Source organism: Pseudorasbora parva, chromosome 4 (assembly GCF_024679245.1).
Source record: "Pseudorasbora parva isolate DD20220531a chromosome 4, ASM2467924v1, whole genome shotgun sequence".
Taxonomy (NCBI): domain Eukaryota; kingdom Metazoa; phylum Chordata; class Actinopteri; order Cypriniformes; family Gobionidae; genus Pseudorasbora; species Pseudorasbora parva.
Window position 1 is genome coordinate 27,950,370 of NC_090175.1, and position 25,390 is coordinate 27,975,759.

The 25,390-nt window shown below is 37.8% G+C and overlaps 1 protein-coding gene across 2 annotated transcripts in view; it reads right to left on the bottom strand.

Moving 5' to 3' along the window:
- Positions 1-16,807, bottom strand: part of anos1a (anosmin 1a) — a 34,768-nt gene extending 17,961 nt beyond the window's left edge. The window contains exons 1-2 of one of the 2 annotated variants that reach the window (XM_067441430.1): positions 16,425-16,807; positions 11,983-12,030 (exon numbers count right to left, since the gene is read on the bottom strand). In XM_067441430.1, coding sequence (XP_067297531.1) covers positions 11,983-12,030; positions 16,425-16,604 — 228 coding nt within the window. In that variant the 5' untranslated portion in view covers positions 16,605-16,807. The remainder of the gene's footprint in view (positions 1-11,982; positions 12,031-16,424) is intronic. The other variant, XM_067441429.1, reaches the window with a different exon arrangement.
- Between the last annotated feature and the right edge of the window lie 8,583 nt (positions 16,808-25,390).

Genomic DNA, 25,390 nt, shown 5'->3' on the forward strand with positions numbered 1-25,390 from the left:
AATAGGTGTCAAATATAAAAAAATTAATATTAAATGACTGGTAGTTTTTTGTGTACATGTCCATTAATTTATCCTTATTATATTATTATTATATTATTTAATTAATACATATAAATCATATCAATTTAACTGTATACTATTGAATGAGATCATAGAATAAGTGCATTGAATTGAACTAAAATAATGACACTATACTGTTTCCTGTTAAGCTGCTTTATTGATATTTTATTTGTTTTAATTACAGCTAAATGTATTGTTTCCAAACTGAAAGATATTGCAACATTGACGCTGTTTTTCCCTGTTCACTGTAAAGCTTCTTTGAAACAATCTGTTATATAAAGCGCTATGTATACGTGTGACTATTTTTTTATTTATGTATCCTAATATCATAATGAAACATATAACAACAATTTTTTTTTACTTCTTAGAAACATTGTTCCGTGGTGATGGAACCAAAGGGATAGTTCCGTGGTGTTTTTTTAGGCTTGGTTGTGTTTATGGGGTGTAGCAGAGCCGGCCCTAGACCTTTGGGGGCCCTAAGCAAAATTTGGTTGGAGGCCCTTGACCGTTTTAAGTAAGGCCTAAAGAAAAGCAATGACTACCTTATAACTATACTGTACATATATCTACTATGTTACTTTAAAATGTTTTAGTCTATTAAATTATGTTTTAATTATTCTATGTAGCCTACTGTATGATAATTATCTTTTTTTTACGCTGCTGGTCCTGAGTACATATTTCATTCTTATGTGGTAACATGTACAGAACGTCAATAAAAGACCTTGAGTTCTTGAGTTGAGTTCCATGTTTGATGTCTAACAGGAAAATTATGATACCACTGAGCTGAATGGCAGTGCAGTGCAATGAACACACACGGATGAACTTGCTGAATAAAAAGACTGATAAAGTGATTTTCACTGACCATCAAAGAAACATTTTTAATTGACACCAGAGTTTAAAAGGCAAAAACAGCACACGATAACAAATTTTGCTGGACAATAAATTGGTCAAGAAATTATTGCGATAAATGATACGATTTTTCGTTCTAAACCCATTTTCATCTAAAATAATGATAATGGCATAATAATGCAGGTACACCTTTTTTAAAGATCAATAAACTTTTTTCTCTAGAGACTCTGATACGGAAAACATTTTAAATATCCACAATAAATTAACAAAACAAACAAAAAACAAGAAAAGCAATGGACTCTCCGTCTGTTAACAAAAAATACACTTGAATAAATACCAAAAGCAATAAATAAAATTGATGAAAACTGCTTTAGGTACACATTAGGGGTGGCACGGTTCACAAAAGCCACGGTTCGGTTCGTATCACGGCTTTAGGGTCACGGTTTTTAAGTTCTGTACGGTTGTTGTTGTTGTTTTTGCTTTTACTTGTTAACACTCCAGAAATTTACCTCAGCATAATATGATATATAGCTTACTTATCCACAATTCAGGATACAGTATTAACACAATTGTTATATCATGTAATCATGCACAAACTGAACTTGATTATCTCTGAGGAAAGCTAGGTGAGATTTTGATACAGCAAGAGAAAGACATTGATGACATGCTTTCATTTATTTGGCAAAAAAAAAGGAGAATGTGTATTGCTATCTCTACAGGAACTTATGTGCCTTTTTTAGACACAAATATTGAACTGAAGAATTAACTTGCATTTATCAAACGGCCAACTTCAGTGTAGCTTTAAGCCTTGTTTATACTTGACGCGTCCGCACGAGCGCGGCAAAAATTGCGTCAACGAGGAGTGCGGGAGACCCAATTTCGCTTGGCGGTGTGCACGTCAAATTTTGTAACTTTGCGTGCGGCTCCGCAACCGAAGAAGCTCGAGGCGAATCTGGCCGAGCATGATGTCTCATCACGCCTGCACCCAGTCTGCGCTTCGAGTATAATAAACACCTCCCCAAACAGATGAGGCGAGGTGCGTGCGCTCTCTAGGGGGCCCTCTGCAGGCCACGGGGCCCTTTGCAATTGCAAGGTTCGCTTAGTGGCTGGGCCGGCTCTAGTATAACGTCTTAAAGGGACACTTGCTTTTTCATATTAAACTGTTAGTCCCTTAACTAAGACGAGTTGATACATCCCTCTCTCGTCTGAGTGTGTGCACTTAATCGCTCTGATGCGCTGTGACGATCTGATAGCATTTAGCTTAGCCCACTAAGCCCAGTTCATTCACTATGGTACCAAACAGAGATCAAGTTAGAAGTGACCAAACACCTCCACGTTTTCCCTATTTAAATACAGTTACACGAGTAGTTGAACAATCAAGTAAAAGGAGAACTATAATGTATGGCAGAATAGCACTCCTGAGCGTACTTCGACTCAGCGCAGTAAAAAGTCCCAGCTGAAAAATCCTTCCTCACTCTCTCATTTCTGTCAATAGTCCTATTGACAGAAATGAGAGAGGGAGGGTGAAATCTGAGGGAGGATTTTTTATATACTTTTATATACTTTTTATATTTTTTTATATAAAATATATATATCATACTTATGATATACTTATATATATATATATATATATATATATATATATATATATATATATATATATATATATATATATATATATATATATATATATATATATATATATATATATATATAAACTTAATAATATTTTTGAATAAAAAAATTAATTATTGGGATATGTACATTCACTTCAATGCAGTGTTATTATATACCTACCTTACTTGAACTTGAAGTTTACGTAATGTGGTATTTTTAGAGTGGTTAAAGTAAAGCTTTTGATGAAAATAGTATAAAAGCTTTTCAAAATGTTTTCTTTTCTTTATTGTATACTCATTATCATGGACACATTATTTCGTCTTGATCCACACATAAATTCTTAACATAATTATTAACTTTGGCATGTATTATTTACTATAAGACTCAGTCTGTCCTTAAAAACTGTAGTTTTTTTTTTTTTGAGAGTCCTAAATTGATTATGCAGCATCATATGTGATGGATGTAATATATATTGTAGTCTACTGAAAAACACCCTTGTCTCCTCGCGCAATACTCTGCAGGTAATGCATTTTTGTCAATGTAGGGAAATTACCTCTTAGGCTCCTTCCAACATATATTATAATTGATCAGATATTATTAATATTTTATATGACAAGTAGATTCATTGGCCTCTTTATAAACTACATTTTCATTCAGCCTCACCCTTAAACCTCAACCGTTGTAAACAATAGCTTGTTCTGAGGAACGCCACATTCACAACCCTAGTCTCATTTATCAGTCTCTCATATACAGCACTCAATGGCCCTTTGTGTAACGGCCCTTTATGATGCATTGCATGGTGGTGGAAAAAGCGCAGCATAGATCTAAGCTATAAATCACTTGAAGTATTTCAATCCAGTCGCTTTCACCTTTCTAAAGCCACCTTTTGGCTTGTGCCAAACCCACTCCGCTTTTGTCCGTGAGGCACCTGTAATCTCCATGAAAGCTCTCGCTCCCAGTATCTTTATTGTACCCCAGCGCCAGTTAGTTTTCCGCCCCATTTCAGTCTCAAATCAAGCATTCCCTTCCAACGTACAAAATAAAGGTTATTTAAGAGCTGCAGACATAGAGATTGAGCTGAAAAGAAGCCTTGGGTGAGTTCCAGTTCAGCTAAGACACATTGCCCTTGAACAAACAACACACACCGAGTAACAGCTATGCAAGTTTCCTACTTTTCAGCATTACGTAAAAAATATAATTTTGAATAAAGAGGTACAATGTGAGACTGCTTCTTCCATTCTGTTAAAATTATATTCAGTTTAGTTTGGTTTTCTGTCTTGGTGTTCGTTTCCTATCTGTGTGTCTGATGTGTTGCTATGGTTTCCGATGTGATTGTATTATCCTGTTCAGCTGTGTTCACCTCATTAACCTGTGTTTTGAAGTTCCTGTGTTTGAATCCCAAGTAGCCAAGTTTACTGCACACGTTTTTGTCATTCCGATTAAAATCATTCCGATTGAAAGATTCAGTTGACTGTTTACATGAGACGTTATCTAACCGATCTGGGGTATACATGTGCTGACTTTCAATCGCAATCATTTTGTGAAATGCGCGCACAGGTTGTCTGCCGCATCAGAAATGTCTTAATGTTCAGGGTTGCCATAGCAACTCTCAACGGCCACCAGGACTTTATACGATTTTATAAAAGCTTCTTATTTGTTCTAAAGTGTAATAATCATCTCAGAAAAATAAATTATTCTGTCAGGCGCAGTTGAAGTAAAAAGTACCTGGGACAAACGCTGCATGTCAAGGTGAGAGGGTAGCCAGGCTATGTCTGTGTCATAACGTTTACTCCTTTAACTTTCCTGTCTTGTCAACATTATAGCCTGGCCCACCCTCTTTAATTGTGGAGGAGTGATATTCAGGAGACTGAATATCACATCACATAAGGACTACTGATGGGAATAATGGCGTTATAGATAAACGGCGTTACTAACGGCGTTAATTTTTTCAGTAACGAGTAATCAAACGAATTACTGTTTCCCCCATTACAACGCCGTTATCGTTACTGAGAATAAAATGACGCGTTACTATTATTGAGCTCACTGAAGCGGTTTACATCCGATCAGACGCGCTCTGTCAGCGGACCTGCAGCTGTGTGTGTGTGTGTGTGTGTGTGTGTGTGTATGTGTGTGTGAGAGAGAGAGACATAGCCTACATGCGCGCGTGCATGCGACCAGCGATCAGGAGTCATAGTGACATCATGTCCAATGACTTCAATGGTAGCTTTCGCAAACTGGAAGTATAAGCACTACTTTCCCCTCGTTTAGGTGAAAGGTAATATGTTTATGTAACATGCAACTTATGCCCAGGAAGAAAGAGTCTCTCCACGTCGGTGAACGCAAAGGATATCGTGAGCTCCGCTACCGGATTAGACAGAGCCACGACATTAAAGCAACCAAAACTAGGTTTTTCTCGTGAGAAAGTGGGTAAGCCCTAGCCTGACAAGCCAGACCCACATCAAGATGTTTGGTCTGGAAACTCACCATAGACAGGGCTCAATCCGGGATAAACGGTTGTCTTTCAAACTCCCTCTGCACGCGATAGGATAGCGCTACCACCAACCAGAGCAACGAAGGTGAAACAGAGCTCGTTGATAGATTAAACATTCACCGTATCCGGTCGGCTAAACTCTGAACACATCTTCCCTTCTTAAGAATGACTTCAGTGCCGTTCTTTGTTCTTTTCTCAGAGAACAGCTTAACTCCAAGTCTTCCAGAATCGCAGTCAAAGCTGATTCGAAAGACCGCCGCCGTTCGCCAGTTTCTGTGTTTACTAGAAGCACGCAAACGCAACTCGGCCGTCGTCATTATGGCCCCGCCCACCGACTCTATACACGATGTGGTTGGCCCGTCCAGAGCGAGGGGAATACAGCTCAGAAGGGTATTAAGAAATGCTAGACGACACTTGCGGGCAGATTAAATTTGCTGCCGCTAGGGTGCGTCTAGATTTCTAGGCTAGGTAAGCCCGCCATACAAACAAGACTTGAGAGCACTTCTTGTTAAACTGTTTACTTTCGTGAGGAAGAATATACTTCAAGTAGGCTACAGTAGCTATGTCTGCCAGTTGTGTGACAGTTTTAGAATTTTAATGTGCACTACAAAGAGTCTATGTAAATTAGGCTAATATAATTTTTATTTTTATTATTTTCTATTTTTGGTATACTTTTCTTAAGGAGCATCTTTAATTTTTAGATTTATTTGATGGCTAGTTGGGGTCTGTGCAATAAATATTACAGTTCTAAACAATCTATTTTGTTTTATTGTTCCACTATATTACTGATATTTACAATAATGTATTGAATTTGATTGTACAATGTTTTATAATAATAATTTATTCTATTTAGTGTCCATTTCATTCATTTAACATTTAATATTGGGGGCATCCAAGTTATTTTACATATTTGAACATTTTAAAAAAGTTATAAACACTTGTCTATTCTACTAATTTCAATTGACTTGTGAAAACTGGTTAAAAAAATCTAAATTATATGACTTATAGCAACTTTTTCTTTTCTTTTTTTTTTCTTTTTTTTTTACAGTAACGCAAATAGTTACTTTCCCTGGAAACAAGTTACTTTTATTACAGAGTAATTCAGTTACTATAACTAATAATTAATTTATAACTATAACTATAACTAATTACTTTTTTAAAGTAACGTTCCCAACACTGATAAGGACGTTCATTCAAAAGTAATCGGGAAGTTTACATGCTGTAATTTTTTGTTTGCCCGGTTCATAAAAAAATGTATCCCACCCCTCTCAAACCGATTACAATTTCATTCGGTTTGGGCATTTTTATTCCGATTGAGGTGTTTATATGGAGCATTTTCATTCGGACTGGACTTTTAAACCGATTACAGTGCTCCATGTAAACGCACCTAGTGTTACATGGATGCACTACTTTGCCTGCCAGCCTTTTTTCTGAGTTTGGTGAATATTTACTATTAAAGAATGTTTAGTATCTTTAGACGTGTGTGAAACATACACTCTTAAAAATAAATAAAGGTTCTTTAGTAGCATTGAAGTTAGAACCTTTAACATCCATAGAACTTTTCCATTGCACAGAAGGCTCTTTATAGTGAAAAGGTTCTTTGGATTATTAAAAAGTTCTTTAGACTAAGAAAAAAAAAACATTTTGTAAGAACTGATCACTAAAAGGTTCTTTGGGGAAGTGAAAAAATAAACCCTTCTGGAATCTTTATTTTTAAGAGTGTAAGTGAGTCTGGATAATGCTTGCTTTTGGGTGTTTAATGCTGGGTGGAATGCAATAATCCCACCCATGTCTGGACCCAACATTTGGACAAATTGCAGTTGCTTTAAGGAGGTTCCAAGCGTTGTTTAATCTACCACTGAGACACTTACTTTGCCAGCCTCAGCAAATTATGTATAGAGCAACTGTAATTGAAATCTTGCCCATGTCATGAAAATTGCTGGCACTCTCGGTTTTGCAATAGCATTGGTGCCACAGCACTAATACTTGAACCAGCAATTAAACTGGAGGGTAAGAGAACTGTCAAGACACACTAATTATTTTGCTGGCATTTGAATATCAAATGCCTGAAGGCCACTTGCTGCAGAAGCCTAATAATATTCAAGAGCATATCTGTCTGTGTACTTTAACATTTGTAGATATCGTAAAACTGAGGAATTGCTGTATGTAGTTCTAGCATGCTAATCGCTTTGAAGAGTACTTCAGTGAAGAGCTTTCCAAGTGCTGTCTGAGTAGAGTCATTATGAATCAAAAAGAGCCGACGAGAGGAGACCACTGGGTTAAAAGTCAGTTTGAGGAAAGCCGGCTAAACAAGAAGCGTCAAGTTAACAGCCTATTTTGAAAGCTAACTAGCTTCTGAGCACGAACATCTAAGACATCTTGTTAAGTTCCAAGATTTTCAATCGCAAGTCTAATTTGTAAACACTCTATTAGGAGTATCATTGGTTGTTTGGGTGCACACGCTGAATGCAAATGCTAGTTCTGGAATGTAGCAGTAAACAAGGTCTGGAAAACAAAAGCTATACAGTCTGCTTCTGTCTATGTACTGTATGCAGTGATATGATACATCTCTTTAATTAGATGTGCCCTCTTTTTGTAGTGAGATGGTTACGTTTAGAGGCCCGTTCACCTGAATGGGGCATAAAAGCCAATGCAGTCGGTATTTTAATCGCATACCACGGATGTTATGCAAGGAACTCCATCTTATCCTCAGAGACTGATAAACAAGTTTAGCTTTATCAAAGCCATGACGTTTCTGTGTTCTAGGAGCAAATGATTTCTAATTCTAACAAAATTAGAATTTCTAACAAAAAAGCTTTTTTAATTCGAGGAAACAATTAAATGAGGCACTCATACATTTAGAGTGATGTAGATGAGTCTACATTGTAAGGATAGGTCAGGATGGTTAGCACGAGACTAGTTGATTAGTGATGCTAATTTATCTGGATTTTTTTCCTTTATCAGATTTCATATTTTTTAGCTGCGATGCTTTCATGGGGATGGATTAAAAGGTTGGTTTAATTTTGGTTTTGAAAATAATTTTTGACAGTGTGTTGCGCTTGCTAAACATGCTAAACTAGTAAGATTGATAATATTAGGAATAAAATTATAACCATGCAGCCGTCTATTACAGTATCACTTCAGACAGAGCATTGTAGGGTCACTGAGGAAAAATTACACTCATTCACTGCTATAGGAGGAGAAGAACTGGCTAAACTTGTAAAATCATCAAAATTAACAACATGTATGCTTGACCCTATACCGACTAGGCTATTAAAAGAGATACTTCCAGAGGTCATAGATCCTCTGCTTAATATCATTAATTCATCTTTGACATTAGGATATGTACCGAAAACTTTTAAGTTGGCTATAATTAAACCACTTATTAAAAAAACACAACTTGATCCTAAAGAATTAGTCAATTACAGGCCAATCTCGAATCTACCGTTTCTATCAAAAATACTAGAAAAGGCCGTGTCTTCACAATTATGTTCTTTTTTAGAAAGAAATGGTATATGTGAGGATTTCCAGTCAGGATTTAGACCGTATCATAGCACTGAGACTGCTCTAATTAGAGTTACAAATGATTTACTCTTATCATCTGATCGTGGTTGTATCTCTCTATTAGTGTTACTCGATCTTAGCGCTGCATTTGATACTATCGATCACAATATTCTTCTGAATAGAATCGAAAAATATGTTGGCGTTAGTGGAACTGCTTTGGCATGGTTTAAATCGTACTTATCTGACCGTTATCAGTTTGTAGCAGTAAATGAAGAGATGTCACACCGATCACAAGTTCAGTATGGGGTACCGCAAGGCTCAGTGTTAGGACCGTTGCTTTTCACCCTGTATATGCTACCACTGGGAGATATCATTAGGAAACATGGCGTTAGTTTTCATTGTTATGCTGACGATACTCAGCTCTATATTTCCTCACGCCCGGATGAAACCTACCAATTCACAAGATTAACAGAATGCATAGCTGATATAAAAAATTGGATGAATAGTAATTTTCTGCAACTTAATTCAGATAAAACTGAATTTTTAATTACTGGACAGAAAAGCTCCACAAGTAGTAACCGAGAATACTGTCTAACACTTGATGACTGCTCTGTCAAGCCCTCGTCGTCAGTGAGGAACCTGGGTGTGCTCTTTGATACCAATCTTTCATTTGAAAGCCACGTTTCTAGCATCTGTAAAACCGCATTCTATCATCTTAAAAATATATCTAAATTACGGCACATGCTTTCAATGCAAAATGCTGAACAGTTAGTACATGCGTTCATGAGCTCAAGGCTAGATTATTGTAATGCTCTACTGGGTGGTTGCCCTGCTCGCTTAATAAACAAACTCCAGCTAGTCCAAAATGCAGCAGCTAGAGTTCTTACTAGAACCAGGAAGTTGGATCATATTAGTCCAGTTCTGTCAACACTGCACTGGCTCCCTATTAAACATCGCATACATTTTAAAATCTTGCTTATTACTTACAAAGCACTAAATAGTTTAGCTCCCCGGTACTTAAGCGAGCTCTTAAGGCATTATACCCCATCACGTCGATTGCGGTCTCAAAACTCTGGCCAGTTGATAATACCTAGAATATCTAAATCAACTGCAGGCGGTCGATCATTTTCCTATTTAGCTCCTAAATTGTGGAATAGTCTTCCTAGCATTGTTCGGGAAGCAGACACACTCTGTCAGTTTAAATCTAGACTAAAAACACATCTCTTTACTATGGCATACACATAGAACATTTTTTACTTTCATTATTCAATTCAATTGACTGATTGTTAGGCTGCATTAACTAGGTCAGCCGGAACCGGGAACACTTCCCATAACACCTGATGTACTCGTTACATCATAAAAAGAGTGGCATCTACGCTAATGTTAGTCTCTCTGTTTATCCCGAGGTTTATCCCGGATCTGGGCCCTGTCCGGATCGGATGGTGGACCTGCCTGGACATGACCAACGCATCCTGGAGTGTCTGCTGAGCCGTGTCAAATGGTGTCTCCTCCGAATTTGCCTCACTGGCACGACATGCTCAAAACCCGTCTTCGGCGCAATAATTCCGATCTTTCATGTATTCATATTCTTGTGTAATTGACGCCCCATCCTAAATAAATCTGTCTCTTCCGTGATACCCTGAAAATTTTGAATAATCCGATCTAATATGATTTCCGACCTGTAAGGTTGCCAGAATAATAATCTTACACGGTGTGTTAATAGGCCAGAGGAGAACTGGCACCCCGACTGAGTCTGGTTTCTCCCAAGGTTTATTTTTCTCCATCATGCCCCGATGGAGTTTTGGTTCCTTGCCACTGTCGCCTTTGGCTTGGCTTGCTCAGTTGGGGACACTAAAAATATGATTAAAGTTATTCAACTTATTATACAAATAAAATATATGAATTAGGTCTTATTTAATTCTATAAACTATAATACTGATCTGCCAACATTGTCGCTATATGATAAATTAAAATAAGCTGATAACATCACTGTTTTCTCCAGTACGGCTGTACAGCCAAATCTAATTTTGTCGCAATATTATCCTGTTTGACACTGTGAAGCTGCTTTGACACAATCGTGATTGTAAAAGCGCTATATAAATAAAGTTGATTGATTGATTGATAAACGTTTCTCTGAGGAGGTTTGACTTTTCATCCTCTTTAAAAACACAGTCTCACTTAATGTTCCCTTAAAGCGATAGAGCTCTTCAACAGCTTTTGTAAAATATAAATATTAATGAAATGCTCGATAACATCAAACAAACATAAATCATATACTGGGCGAGCCTATTTTTTAGCTATATTATCAGCTAGCTATAAATATATTTTTAGCTGCACACTCAGAATCCACACAGACTAACTGACAATGACTATATGTAATTTTGCACATACATGACATTATTTAGTTACAGTTTTACTAAAGGAATTATTACTGACAGAGTTTTAAAAGCACATTTTCCAGAAGCTTTTGGACTTCTATCTGAACGTGGATTCTGTATAATGAGCAGAAAGAGTCTAAAAGGCATTGTCCTCGTTTGAAGCCAATGGAAGAAACTCTCTGGAGAATGCAGTAAAAATCCATGAGCCAGTTGGCCAAATGTTTTCATGGATCGTAGAAGAGAGGTCAAAACCCTGGCTGTTCCAGTGAACTTACCCCGAGGGTGATATGAAAACACGTGCTGCTCTCTTTCCAACCATATGCACACATACATCAATGCATTAAAGATCTCAAATCCTTAAAGCTGCCCCTCAAGCCACGAAAAGTCTGCTTAGGCGCTTAACTGTAACATGCACAATCATGAACTGTTTTTGAAATATTTCAAAACGTCCAGATGTGCATTCAAGAGCGTTTTTCTGTGGACTGTCATTGTGCGGACTGCAATAGCTGGTTGATATGTAAAGGAATGCGAGCACAGAGCGTTGAAAGGAAAGCAGCCCTCATCTTGAACAATACATCAAAGGGAGCTTTACATAATACCACAGTGAAATGTGTGGAAAATCTGCATTGGCAACATGTCAGCTCTATTCCCCCTGTGCTACCGGCATATTATTGTTATTTAATGACTAGGCTGCTAGAGCATGTTAATGTCCTCATTAAGAAAAGTGGGTTGAGTTCTTTACTGAAATTAGCATTTTGCCTTGAAGTGAAAAGGAAAAATAACACTGGCTGTATAATATCGTGTGTATCAAAACACATAGCCTTTCAGCTCCATTTGTATCAGTCTCATTACAGATGTGACCTCTAGCTTTGCTAGTGAATCATAATCTCATTTCTGTACGACAACCACCTAGCACGGATATAATAGTCCAAGGCGATAGCTGACAAATACAGTAGCTTTTACGATGATGTATGATGTCATTACGGGAGGTGCACAGGCATACCGATGTTTTACAGTGATAGATCTGTGTTGGCTTTTATGTCAAGCTGCTGTGAAATGCTGTGTAATTTTGACAGAAATTACCTTTGCACACTGTTTATGGCTCTGACACCATCCAAGGGATCCATTACTCTGCGGACAGAAGAGACAGATGGAATTGCGTGTCAGAATGCTGTAATCACCAGTCACATCAAACAGGCTCATTCGAATCGTGTTATTTTTATGTGCCCCTGCTGAGCTGAGAGGCTTTAAAAAGGAAATTTCCTATTATGAACGCATTAGTCTTATTTAAAAACACTGCCCTGACTACGACAATGTAAAATTGCTCATAAACCAGAAGAGTCGGTCTACATCCCCTCCCTTATTAAAAAGACTAGCCAGGGCACCTGAGCACAGGAACATCAGAAATCACTCATCAGCACCTGGAATCACACAACTTGTTTGCATAGCAGGTCTTGGAATGTCCCGTAGCGTGTCAGGAATCGTCAAAGCGCTCTGCTTATCTGAATAACAACGAGTTGTTTTAAGCTTACATGCAGCGTTTGATTGGCAGACCACAGGATAACGCCCCTGGCCAGTCTTTAGAATAATAGTTATTGAATAGCGCAATAACAAAGAAAGGATAAAACCTTTATGATGCACTGTATATTTTATTGAACATGGTGGGGACTCTAAAGCAACCACAATATTATCACTGCCAGATCTTGCGACTACGCCGCTATGGGGAATAGAGCTAAACAAATCTATTTTGACCTGTGGTGGGATCAATGGATCAAGCCTGCAGCATTAGCATGGTTAGTTCACATGTGCTCACATAAGAGATACACAAAACTATTCTCATTATTAAATATAAGTCACGTATTTTAACAGCTATTAAGTCAACAACCTATAAGAGTTTACATGATAATAAAAATCTTGTGTTTTTTATATATATATATATATATATATATATATATATATATATATATATATATATATATATATATAAATGCATTTTTGTAAAATTTTCAGGAAATTTTACATTTAATGACTCTAAAATGTCATGTAGTGTAATCATCAAGAAAGTAAAAAAAATGTACACATTGAATACACATGGGTAAAGATACAAGGTATTTTTTAATCAATTTTATTAATCATTTATCATTACATTTTTAGCAGAAGTTGCCCCACATGACATTTTACAACCTTGTCTTGTTAGTTAAAAATGAGATACATTTCTGAAATCTCAATGATTTCTTTCCTTATTTTCTTTTTCCTGTGTGTTTCTTCATTTTGGTTGGACCACAATACTCTGTTGGTCGCTCCACATGACTGATTGGCAGACAAATGCTTTTCAAATATTAATATTTTCTTTTTTTGTGATATCAGAACAGTTGTATCACCCTAAAATGTTTTACTTTATTCCCCCCTAAAAACTTTTTTTTAAAATTAATTAATTAATTAATTAAAAAAATAAAATAAGATTTTTATTTTTTATTTTTTATTTTTTTTATAAATCATTGGGTCAGAAAAAAAAACATCACATCATTGACCTTATCTTAAGTAATTGCATACTATTCTTTATAATAAAGTACTAAAACATGGGCCGCAACCAGCATAGACATTGACTAATTAAACCTAATTGCTGTGACTAATTGCTCTCCATTATGCACTGCTCTGTTTGTTAGGATGACAGAACATTTTAAAAGTTATATTTTTCAGCTGGTCTACCTCCTGCTAACAGGGCTTGTCAATGTCAAAATTATTGAGACAGCCAATAAAATAACATCAAGGCGGTCACAGAAGATTGCGAATTGCAACAAGATGCTTTTGTTTTGGTAAGATGGCAATTTTCATGACAATTTGGTAAGAAAAAAAGTGTGTGGTAAGATGTAAGTAGCTAAACATTTAATATTTGACAACTGCTTTATGAACTGATTTTATGATGACTACTCAGCTGTTTTATCAAATTTAGCCAGTTTTAATTGGAAATATGCTATCATTTACATGATTTGAATAATTCATAACTGAAAGTGAAAGTGTATTGTATAGTATTTTAAAATATTATTTCCCAATAGTTTCATTAGACTGCAATTAAACTTAGAATTGTTTACATTTTATAATTTATATATATATATGTGTGTGTGTGTGTGTGTGTGTGTGTGTGTGTGTGTGTGTGTGTGTGTGTGTGTGTGTGTGTGTGTGTGTGTGTGTGTGTGTGTGTGTGTGTGTGTGTGTGTGTGTGTGTATATTTATATAGCCTTAAATCCTTTTTAATCCCTTAGATAAAAAGAACAAAACACTTCCCCACCCCCTCAGGAAACACACACACACACACACACAGACACACCACCAACAATATTCACGACATTGTTATGGCCTTGAATAAAACTGTACTTCTAAATAACTATTGGCTCCTGGGGAAAACTTAAGATAGTGAAACAAAGACTGATGATCAAATAAACAACGGCAGTCAAACAGGATATTGAGACAGCTGAAAGATTTATGTATTTCATGCACAACTGTCTGCATAACGCTGACAGATCAGACGTTCTCTGAACCACATCAAATGCTCTCTAATTTCCCATAATCATTAATCATCAGTGATAGCTCCTCATAGCTCGATGTTATGCCTCGCCACAGCATAACTTGACATTCAGCTCGGCCCATTCAAATTAACCCATGACCCCCGGTCTCCATTTGATACTAGAGGAAGGGGGATAATTGCCAGAATGGCTTCCCCCACCCTCGGGAGACAGAGTAAGTGGGCTTTAGGGATGTGGACACGAAGACAATGATCAGCAGATATGAAAAGCATTCGTTCTGGTTTAGTCCCTGCTCGGACAGCAGAATAAAGGCAGCTGTTCAGGAACACTAGCTGCTGTTTGAGTCGGAGTGCTCTGGAACGCTTTGAACGCATTGTGGAATCGGTGCTGAGACAATGAGGAGCTTCTAGACCAGTGTCTAATTTGATAGCATCTCCAGATGGACAGCTTGCTGTAGAATAAAGCATTTGATAATAGAGACTGATGTGCATAACTTCCTTCTGCAGCGATGTCTGGCGCAGATAACAACAAGGCCGTCACTGTGATGAGCAGACAGGGCATTTGAAGATAGGAGATGATTTAATTTGAATGATATATAGATCTGGATGATTTGTATTAGGGACTTTTGAATGGACATTGGGCTTTTTAATTGCATGCATTGGTTCAGTACATGTTTGCTCATGTCGATGGATTATATGTGTAAAAAAAAAAAAAAAACTACTTTATTATTGTGGAATAATATAGCCTGTTCATTAAACAACAAGAAAGAAAAAATAGTTTTGATGCTGAATAATGTCTGACACCCACTAAATCCTATTTTGAACAAAATGCCAACAGTGTCACAGAATTTCTCTGTTATTTGTATTAAAGGTAGGCAAAAGAATTGTGAACGAATTAGGCTAGCTGTCTATTTCTGGGTCGGATGTCGGTACAAACTCATGATAAAGATCAGGAAGGACATGAGGATGAATATAATCACAGTAACAAGGGAGTTTGTTGACAGCAGACAAAAAGCGCAGACACGCACAAAGATCCCCCTCCACATGCCTATGTGCAGATACAAACATACAAGGGCATGCACACACACATACACAAGTCTCTGAAACACACTCCTCTTCTACACCCCCACCCCAAACCCTCCCACGGTCTGTCATAACCAACATAAACAGAGACGCAAGTAACTTTAAACTTCTAATGAAAACCCCAACCGCAGTGTTGAGACTGAGGCTGGCAGGGATTTGTACAGTTGTGTCTCCAGTTTTCCAATTCTATGCATCTGTTTGTTTATAGACAGAACTCCTCTGGGTGAATTGTTAGGAATTTAAATGGATGAGCTGATGAGTGAGTTTACTTGTGTTAAGGTACAGTAAAAAATGACTGTAATTTAACTAATAAAAGTATTTGATTTGGTGTAGGTTGATAGTATACAAACATTTCTTCATCAAATAGAAATAAGATAAGTCACTGAATGATCAATTTGGAGTTTTACATTTTTTAAATTAACCAATTATTTATTACTATTATTATTAGATCAACAAAATATTGGTTTGATTATATTTTTGCAGTGAAAAAAAAGGGTCAACCAACAACAAAGGTTCATATAGGTAAAGTAGTTTATTTAATATATTATTTCTATTTATTTTTTAACAGTCATAATCTCCCTTCCTGGCCACTATTTAAATCTCAAGTCAACTTTGCATATATATAATGGCGTTGATGGCTAATAACATCACTATCAACAAAATGCAAATAACAGCAATGCGATATCAAGCTAAACGATCTTTATCAGTTGTGAGAAGAAGAAAAAAAAACAATATGTTAACTTATACAGCCTAGTTTACAAGTCAAACAAGTCTAGTTTAATGAAGTTCAATATAAGTTTAGTGATAGTGAAATATGTTATTTTACAAATAAGGCAAGGGTCAAATGCACTTAATTTGAGGACAACACTGAATAAATATGTATTTATTTTAATATTTACTTAAAACTTTTCTTACTTACCTGGAAATGTCTTGGAGAGAGAGCGATGCGCGTGCTGTGAAGGCTCAGGCACCTGGCGGCGCACCTCGTACGGAAAATACTGCCAAGAGCTGTAGACGAGTCCTGCCTCTTCAATACTACAAACCCGCTGTTTAATAACAGTATAATCCCAATGCACAAACCGAAAGGCGCGTCGCGCATCTTGACGAACAGAAAATGCTGTGACGAACCGTCAGTCGAAGAGCTTGAAAGTAAAAGTGTGCGGATGTGCGGGCGCTTGATGCAAATAATGAAAGTTCAATGAGCGCGTGTGGGCGGGGCCTCCGCGGAGACGCGCGCTGCTATTGGACATACACTGCGCCCGTGAGACGCGCGGGATCAGGTGCACCGACCGCGCGCCGCAGCTGTTGAAGTGAAGATTCACACCGCTTAATGCTCTCTGTGGACTGCTCACTTCATCATGGCTGAACACTGACACAACGGTTTGGTAGCCTACTTGTGACATTTAACGTTTAAAAATACTGTGGGTAGCAATAGTGAAATTAGTCGGCTATTATTCATTTCAAAATAAACATCAACCTAACATTAAACTACATCAACTCTGTTTGTTTATGTTGATTTGTCCATCTCAAACTAATGAGCATTAATAACTTGGCATTGCTGCCCTCTTTTGGTGACAGATGACAAGCAGACCACAAAATAGCACAGATTTCTTGCTTTGAGGCAAAAATTAAATGGTCCAAATTATTTAATTTGTCCCACTTTATATTAAATGTCTTACTGTAGGCCTACTAACATTTAAATTAATAATTTGATATAATACTCTTATTGAATAAATACATGTTTTACATTGTACATTAAAACAATACCTCATGTAATTAATTTATGTAATTACAGCTAATAACTACACTGTTAACCCTTTATTACACTCTGTATAACTCACCCTTAAACATAACCATACCACCAAACCTGTGCCAAACTTTACCCGTGACCCATCTCAGTAGCAGCAAAAGTGTTTTGCAATACAACATGAACACAGCAAGTAGCTACACTGAACCTATCAGTTGACCGTATAAAGTCTGACCAGGCCATCATGTGGAAAGATTTGTTTGCCCTTGCCTTTCTCACCCAAAGGACTAGATTAATTTTAACCAGGACCTTTAAAATCTCAGTCAGCATGCCATGCAATGCGCACATTTTCCACTCTGTCTGTGTTGTCGAAATGCAGCTGTGCACGTGTGTGTCCGATAGAAACCCCAAAGCATCATGGGCCAAACCCTGAGCCCATCTGGAGGGGAGCAGGAAGCATCCAGGGAACCCCACAACTATTAAAAGGTTTCACTGGTAGCTGAGAACAACAACAGTTTTATATGCAGAGCGTTTAAAACGACCACTAACGTATACCACAAGGTATCTCTAAACATTCTGGCACTGGTCCCTCGCCCAAGGAATGGAGAAAATATGACGTGTTGGAAATATTGAACAAAATGATGTGCTTTTTCACTCTGTCATGCGAGCTGCTGTAATGGATTGGGCTTCACAAGGGAGATCCCAGGGTGTTAACGAGACGCCCGTCCTCCTCCCTACTGGGTTTTATGAAGTAGCGAAGCTTCCTGGTGTTGTGGCAGCTGTGCTGGCAGCAATTTGGAGGACTTTTTTTTTTTTTTTTTTTTTTTTACAGGTGAATCACAATGACTTCCTTTAGCGGGCTGAGCTGACATCAAGTTAGTGGTAATTATCAACATCTGATTACTAATCTCATGCTGTGTTAAGCCTGGGTGTGTCACAATCAGCTCACTATAGCTCTCCATGAATCACTGTGTAGGCCTGCATGAGTCTTATATCACTACACGTTGGGTCTTAACACACACAGTTGAGGTCTTTGAATTTGACAACTTTCATCATTCCTGTATTTGGCCCAAGCGTACATGAAGACCAGAAGTGTGCATAGTTCAAGTGAAGTTTTATTTAGCTTTATTTACACATTGTGATTTTTAAGTACTTTGCACTATATGTATATTAAACGTATACATGTTTCTTCAGTAGTCCCTATATGTAACAGTGCGATGTTTCTCTAATTAATTGGTTAAAAAAAAGTTTTACAAAATACACTTCTGCACCAACAATAAGCTGTTCAACAATTTGTGTTTTACTACTAATTAATTAAACTTACATTGGAAAGTTTTCCTCTAAATCTTCTTGCAGTTTTGGGGTGAGTTTCTGAGCGAGATCAATGGTGGGATTTTTTTTAGCTTTGCCATTTTTCAGACATGGGATGGGACAGTCTTGCACACTTCCTGTCACGTGCACACCCTCTTAAGACTGCAAGTGTCAGTAATAGAACAGCTTGCATTGTATATCTTTCTGACATTTAAAATAAAAATGATGCCGTTTAAAGTTCCTTTGTTCTGTTATTCCTGTGACATTTTAGCTGAATTTAAAGTCTAATGTAAATCTTTACAAAAAAAAAGTGTTTATTCACAGTGTTTATGCAATTTGGGTTTTGTGCTTCAGAATTTCCATTAGAGGAACATAATGAGCATTGATACTCTGGTTTTGTGATGCATTGTGGGATTTTTAATAACATTCAAATGCACTGGAAGTATTTTGCAATTGAGACAACCTATAAAAAGCCTGACTTCCTGGTTCCTTGACTGTTGAATTTGGGAGATGATTTGATATCCACCCTGATGGGTACTTACTTCGAAACCAATAACAAATTATTTCTATATTGTGTGAATGTGTGCGATATGAATGTAATTAGGACGTACTATTCATCACATTGCCATTTTCATTTGACATACCAGCGTCAGTTGCATTCACTCTCCTGAAGCTTTATGGCCTGGTTTTCACCCACTGTAGTAGGAAGTATGCATGCATATTTGGAAAGAAACATTTCACTTGGCCAGGTTGGTGCTCCTGGTGGTCGAACCACACACCGTAACATTTAGGAGGTGAGGTGTCACTCACTTCCCCTAAAAAAGTCTTAATGCATCAGTCTATGTTACTTACACATAAAATGAGCCGTCCGTGACGTGTTTGTGGTTTCCTCGCAGCTGTGAATTTCTATGTAAGCGTCTATACTAGTGTGTGTACTTCAGAAGGATGGTGTGTAGCACTGGTGGTTGCTGTGTGACATGGAAAAAAATGTTGGTGTGGGGTCCTCTTTTCTCCCGCAGCCTTACCGAATGGTATTTCCCATACCCCCCTTCTGCATCCAGGGAAATGCTTTGGCCGTTGGGGAGACCAGCTCGTAAATATGCAATACAGGGAGATCCTCTGAGTTTATTTGGGCTTAGTAGGGGAGCATGAGGTAGGTTGATTTTGTCATTTCCCTCTTTTTCCTCAGTGTTAGGAAACAACCTGCTAATGCGTCTGAATAACTTTTTATTGTGTTATTTTTGGGAAACCAACTTTACACATGTTGATGTCAGCCTACAAATGAGTCACATTTACCAAAGAGCAAACAATCTGTGTAATGTTAACCAACACTTATTTTAAGTTGATATTGAAAATGAACTGCTTTTATGAAATGTACAGTTCTTTCAACTGATCAGAATGATGAAACTACTCACCATCTGGCAAGTGAAAACTGTGATAAAATCCAAATGGAATAACCATGGGGAGGTAGGGAGCGATTTTATATAGCCACTTTGATTTATTTATATTCTGATCAAGTATAAATGTAATCGTGGCAGTGGCACAGGGAAACTCATTTTTGTGTTAAACCGAGAGGTCTGTCAGCTCGGAGTGGGTTATTAGGCCTGACAGAAGATCCTGGCCATCTTTTTTAATAACTCTGCTGACATCTGGTGGGCATTAGGGACATTACAGAAGTACATTTGGTGTTTGACCAGTTACTGTCAGTGAAACAAAATCAGTTAAATGAAAGCAAAACCCTCAATGTATTCTGATACAGACCATAATATCTAATATTTCCTCTATCTGAGTCATCATAGATGTCTGTAGATCACTGAGAAAAGGACGTCTGGACCTCATTTAAACTTTATATGAAATTTATGTTGAAAACACACAGCAACATCTTCTTTGTCTGTGATCTAAACATTTCCCTGAAAGAAGCATCCTTTGTGATGCCATACTTCATAATGTAGTATTCACTTTTTTTCATAATTAATATTAACACTGTGTTTATGAAGGAGAAGTTTCATTAAAACCTCTATGGCCACGACCGCCATAGACATTGATCTGTGGTCAGTATTCACATTCTGTTTTTCAGTATTGTGATGGTTTACATAAGTGTGTTAGAAAGCCTGTTTTTTTGTGATCCACTGACTGGGAACTTTGTGATTCAGTTCCATGTCCCTCATCTATCCATATAGATCACAGTCAGGGAGGAGCACTTAAAGGTGCACTATGTAGTATTTTTTCAGTTAAATATCCAAAAACCACTAGGCCAGTGTTATATATTTTGTTCAGTTGAGTACTTACAATATCCCAAATGTTTCCAACTATTTGTAAATTGTGAGAAAATTGCTATTTTAACCAATGACCCGGGACGTGTCAGGATAGAGTTTGAGGGAGTCGCCTGTCAATTGTGTCATATATCTGCGTTTCCCTCGGTTTTATTTGGCAGAAGCGCATTTCTCTTAGCAGTGTGAACATGTCACAGCAGCGCCAAACGAACGCACAGAGTAACGTCATAACATCATTTGAAACACACTTAAATGTATCTAATATGATAAACAGAGCTGCTTTACCTTATAATCATGACCGGAAAAGTGGAAATACTGCAGACGCCCGGCGACTTTGTCCCGTCCCATCATAATAAAAGTCCCGGTGCTCGAGAGCCATGTGTGTGTAACAATCGCTCCAGCAGCCATGCTCAGCTCCTCAACACTCTGTCCTGCTCTGCTTCACACTACAATGACGTTAATAACCGCATCTATGAACATGATTTCTGCCCGTGTCCTATTTTCCACCGGCTGTGAGGTGAAGACCACATCTCCCAAGATACTGCGCTCAAACTTGGCGTCATCAAACTACACCTTTATTTTGAATAGGTGCCTCCAGTGGACGGGAAGTTGCATAGTGCACCTTTAATACCTTAACTTTATCACATGCCCTGTTGATATTATCAAATCAGTTAATATCCTGATATAATATATTAAAGGGGTGGTAAAACACATTCTTTCGAAGGCTCGATTGTGTTTGTGGGGTGCACTGTAACATGTTCATGCTTAGTTTGTTTTAAAAAAAAATGCATTGTTTTCCATTTTACCTTTATTCTAAACTGCTCTGTCCCTCCTTGTAAAAACAGTCTGATGGTTTCCGGGTTCTATGATGCCGGTCCCTCAAAAATACGCAGTGTGCTCAGATTGGTTAGCTGGCCCAGTGTGTTGTGATTCGCTAACCTCGGAATCCCCCTACTTTTACCGGTAGTCTGTAAAGATTGCGGATATAGTGATCGCTACTGAATGGCACCTTTTTTTTTATTTTTAGGACGATTATAGCCAAATATCTATCGCAAGAACTATTAACCCAAAAAAACACCAAAACATTGGCTTTCCTTTAGTAGCCAAATCCATACCTGTCAACTTTTGGGTATAAAAATCCGGGAGAGATCCGGGTGGCTATAAATCCTCACATAGATCCATAATAATAATACATTTAATTTGTACCTGTGCTATTTCTACTTAACAACCTAACAAGTAGGAAATATACATACATTTTTATCAGTTTGCACTGCATAAGTTATTAATTATATATAGATTAATCCTTATTAAAGGTACTGAAGTTATTACAGATGGCAGTTATCGCGAGGCTAGTTACAGAGCTCAGATTGGAAATCAGATTGTTTTTTTCCTCCGGTATTATTATTTTTTAATAACGCGGGTTAAAATACGGGATATTTACAGGAAAATACTAATATGGTAGGACTGTGGGAAAGAAGGTTAAAATACGGGACTTTCCCTGCCAAAACGGGATACTTGACAGGTATGGCCAAATCAGAACCATGAAATACAACCATGTTTAGCCATAAACAAGCATGTACATAAACAATACATAAAAGCGCTAATCAAATAATAATTTACACAAATTCCAAGTTCGCTATTGAGATTTAAAAAAAGTTTGTAACGTTAGGTGTTTGTCGGATAATGTTAAGTATGAATGAGCATTAAACAAACTGGTTTGCTGAGCCAAACAGTGTTGTCATCTGTTTCTTTCTTGCTAAAATGAAACATTGCCGCGGCTCATTTAAGAAAATGACAGCTCCATAATAAAGAATAAAGAAAGATGATGATCAACACCGTTTGTGTTACCACTGAAATGTAGACGTAATATATTTCCAAATGTAAGCCCATCTTATGTGGAATGCACGCTTCATACTGTCATCTGCCCTGGCTCTAACCTCGAGTGTTTTAGCCTGTTTGCTTGTTGCAAACCTTGTGAGCACGCAAACCCAAACGCTGTGACTGCGCACCAAATGTTTTTATTGGTTTATTAAGTACAAACAGGTGAGTTATGAAAAATTGAGAGTGAGGGATTTGTTCACTTCACACAAAAAGATTTTGGAATGAGATAGCTAACTGTAGTAGCGTTTAATCCACTGTCTATAATAGCCTAATTTAGAGACACTTTTTTTTTTACCGACAACTGACAACTTTGATCGGTTAACGTTGATACGGTCAACCATCGGTCAAACGGTCATCGGTTAACATCCCTACCATAAACAGGTTCTGTTTTTAAAGTTGGAACTTGCCCTTCTTTCAGGACAGACCATTTTGCGAATCCTGCATTGAACTTGCGACGATTGTGAGCTTTCCTCCGTAAAAATGTGTAGCACAGTGAGTGATATTTGGGCAATAATTATGAGGGACCAAGTTAAAAATAAATTTTAACCATTGATCCCTAACTCCCCCGTCCCTAGTAAGGCTGAACAAAGTGGACCTGCAATCCGGATGAAAATAGGGTTTTGTCGGCATTGCGGCAACAACACTCCAGGCTACTATTCCACAGCAATAAAAATGGCTTTGCCCCCCTTATTTAATATTATCAGAGGAGGGGTTTATGTAAATATTGGAGCTGCTGATGTCAGCTACCCTGGAGGAAAAGGCTGTAATTCCCTAACGGCTGTTTGCTGTAGTCCTTAGAATGGCTGACATCGCCGTCGGTGTGTGAATGGGGGAATGTGAGGCTATATGTAAAGCACTTTGGATGGCCATAGGTCTGTTGAAAGCGCTATATAAATGCATTCCATTAACTATTTAATGGTCACAGTCAGGGAGCTCCGCTCTCTCTTGGCTCTTTCTTTAAGGGATGAGAGTCAAGTGTCTGCACTTCGTAGTCCAGGCCCCACGTCTGCTGAAGCTGCATGGTGGTTTGGTTTCGATTGTGGGCCTCTCAAGTCATTCAGTGCAAGACAAGATTAGCTTGGTGACCTTCACAGTGCACAGGCAGGCATTGATCAGCATGGCAATCTGGAACAATCTGTAACTTAAGAGGAAAGAAGAAAGGCCACAGTCCAACGTCATTCCTTTTGTTCTCGGCTACTGCGGTCTCTTGACTTAAGCACAATCACCGGTAAAGGCTGATTTATATACTTCATACTTCAGTATGATATACTTCAGCGTCGGACCTGTGGTGTAGCCGCGTTGACGTCCAGTTACATGCAGAGGGAGCACGTGTGCCCATGAAGCTTGGAACGCACTCTTCAAGAACAAAGAAATTTGTTTTCTCGAAATGGCAAAAACAAGGTTAGGTGTGTGTTCTCGACACATCGGCTGAGCAGAACTTTTTTCTCGCGGATGTCCGAGAACTATTATTTGATTGGTCATACATTTAAAGGGGGTTAAGGCGGAAAAACGCAGATGATCGGCACCTGCTTTTCTCGTGAAGTAGTAATGCACTGGCCAGAACGAACTTTGTTCTTGTTCTTGCCACTTCGAGAAAACGAACAAATGTCTTTGTTCTTGCAGAGTATGTTCCAAGCTTTAGAGAGGTATACGGCAAGGTATACGCATGCAACACACAGTCGACATAAACATAGATACAGCGTACACTTAAGTCTAGTTCACAGTTCACACTGCCCGATTTTTGCCCCGATTTTGAGTCTCCGACAGGTTTTGTGAAATCGCCGACAAAAGCCCGAGATCATAGGCAAATCGGTGCTCGTGAACGTGAGTGACAATCACGCAGTGTGAATAATCAAAGACTCGATCAGACGCGATACTTTCATAAACTCATGTCACGGGGCAACCTTATTAAAAGTATGAATGTCATGTTAATCCAAAAATATGTCATGATGGAATCAATGAATTGGTACGTTTAATATGTTTAATATGAAACTCAAACAGACAGCAGGTGGCAGCAAGTCACTGTTTTAATGAGTTCAATCCATTTGTTTGATTCCTTAAAATACACAAATCAAAAACAACATGACGTGTTAAAGCGGTTCAGCTAAAGATTTTTTCTGATTATTTCTATTTAGGCCTATGCGTTATTTAGAAATAAATAAATAAATACTGTCATGACCAAATGTTCAAAAAGTTGGCAGAGAAGAGGTCATGTGCGGGGGGAACAACATAATTGATGATAGGCTATTTTTCAAGATTCTTGCCATATACCTATCCAAGTCCTTCATCACAGACAGTATCGACATCAGTAGGCTATACTTATTGTATTTCGGCCACACCACAAGGTGTCACTAGCTGCGTTTCCATTACAGATTTGCGAAAAACTTTTGCGATATTTCTTAAATGTCGATAAAAAACTATTGCGAAATGACAGCGTTTCCATAGCTGCAGTTATGCGACTAAAACATCTTACTTTCCTCTCGCGATATGTCATTCCAAAATGATGGCACTTGGTAAGTTTGTAAATCCCATCCACCACACTAGCCATTATTTTTATTGGAAGGAGACATATGTGTTATCCAAGCATTAATGGCAAGGAAAGCACCTTAGTTTAGACTTAAGCGGCACAGATATGAGGCGTGTGTGTGTGTTTGTGTGTGTGTTTGTATGTGT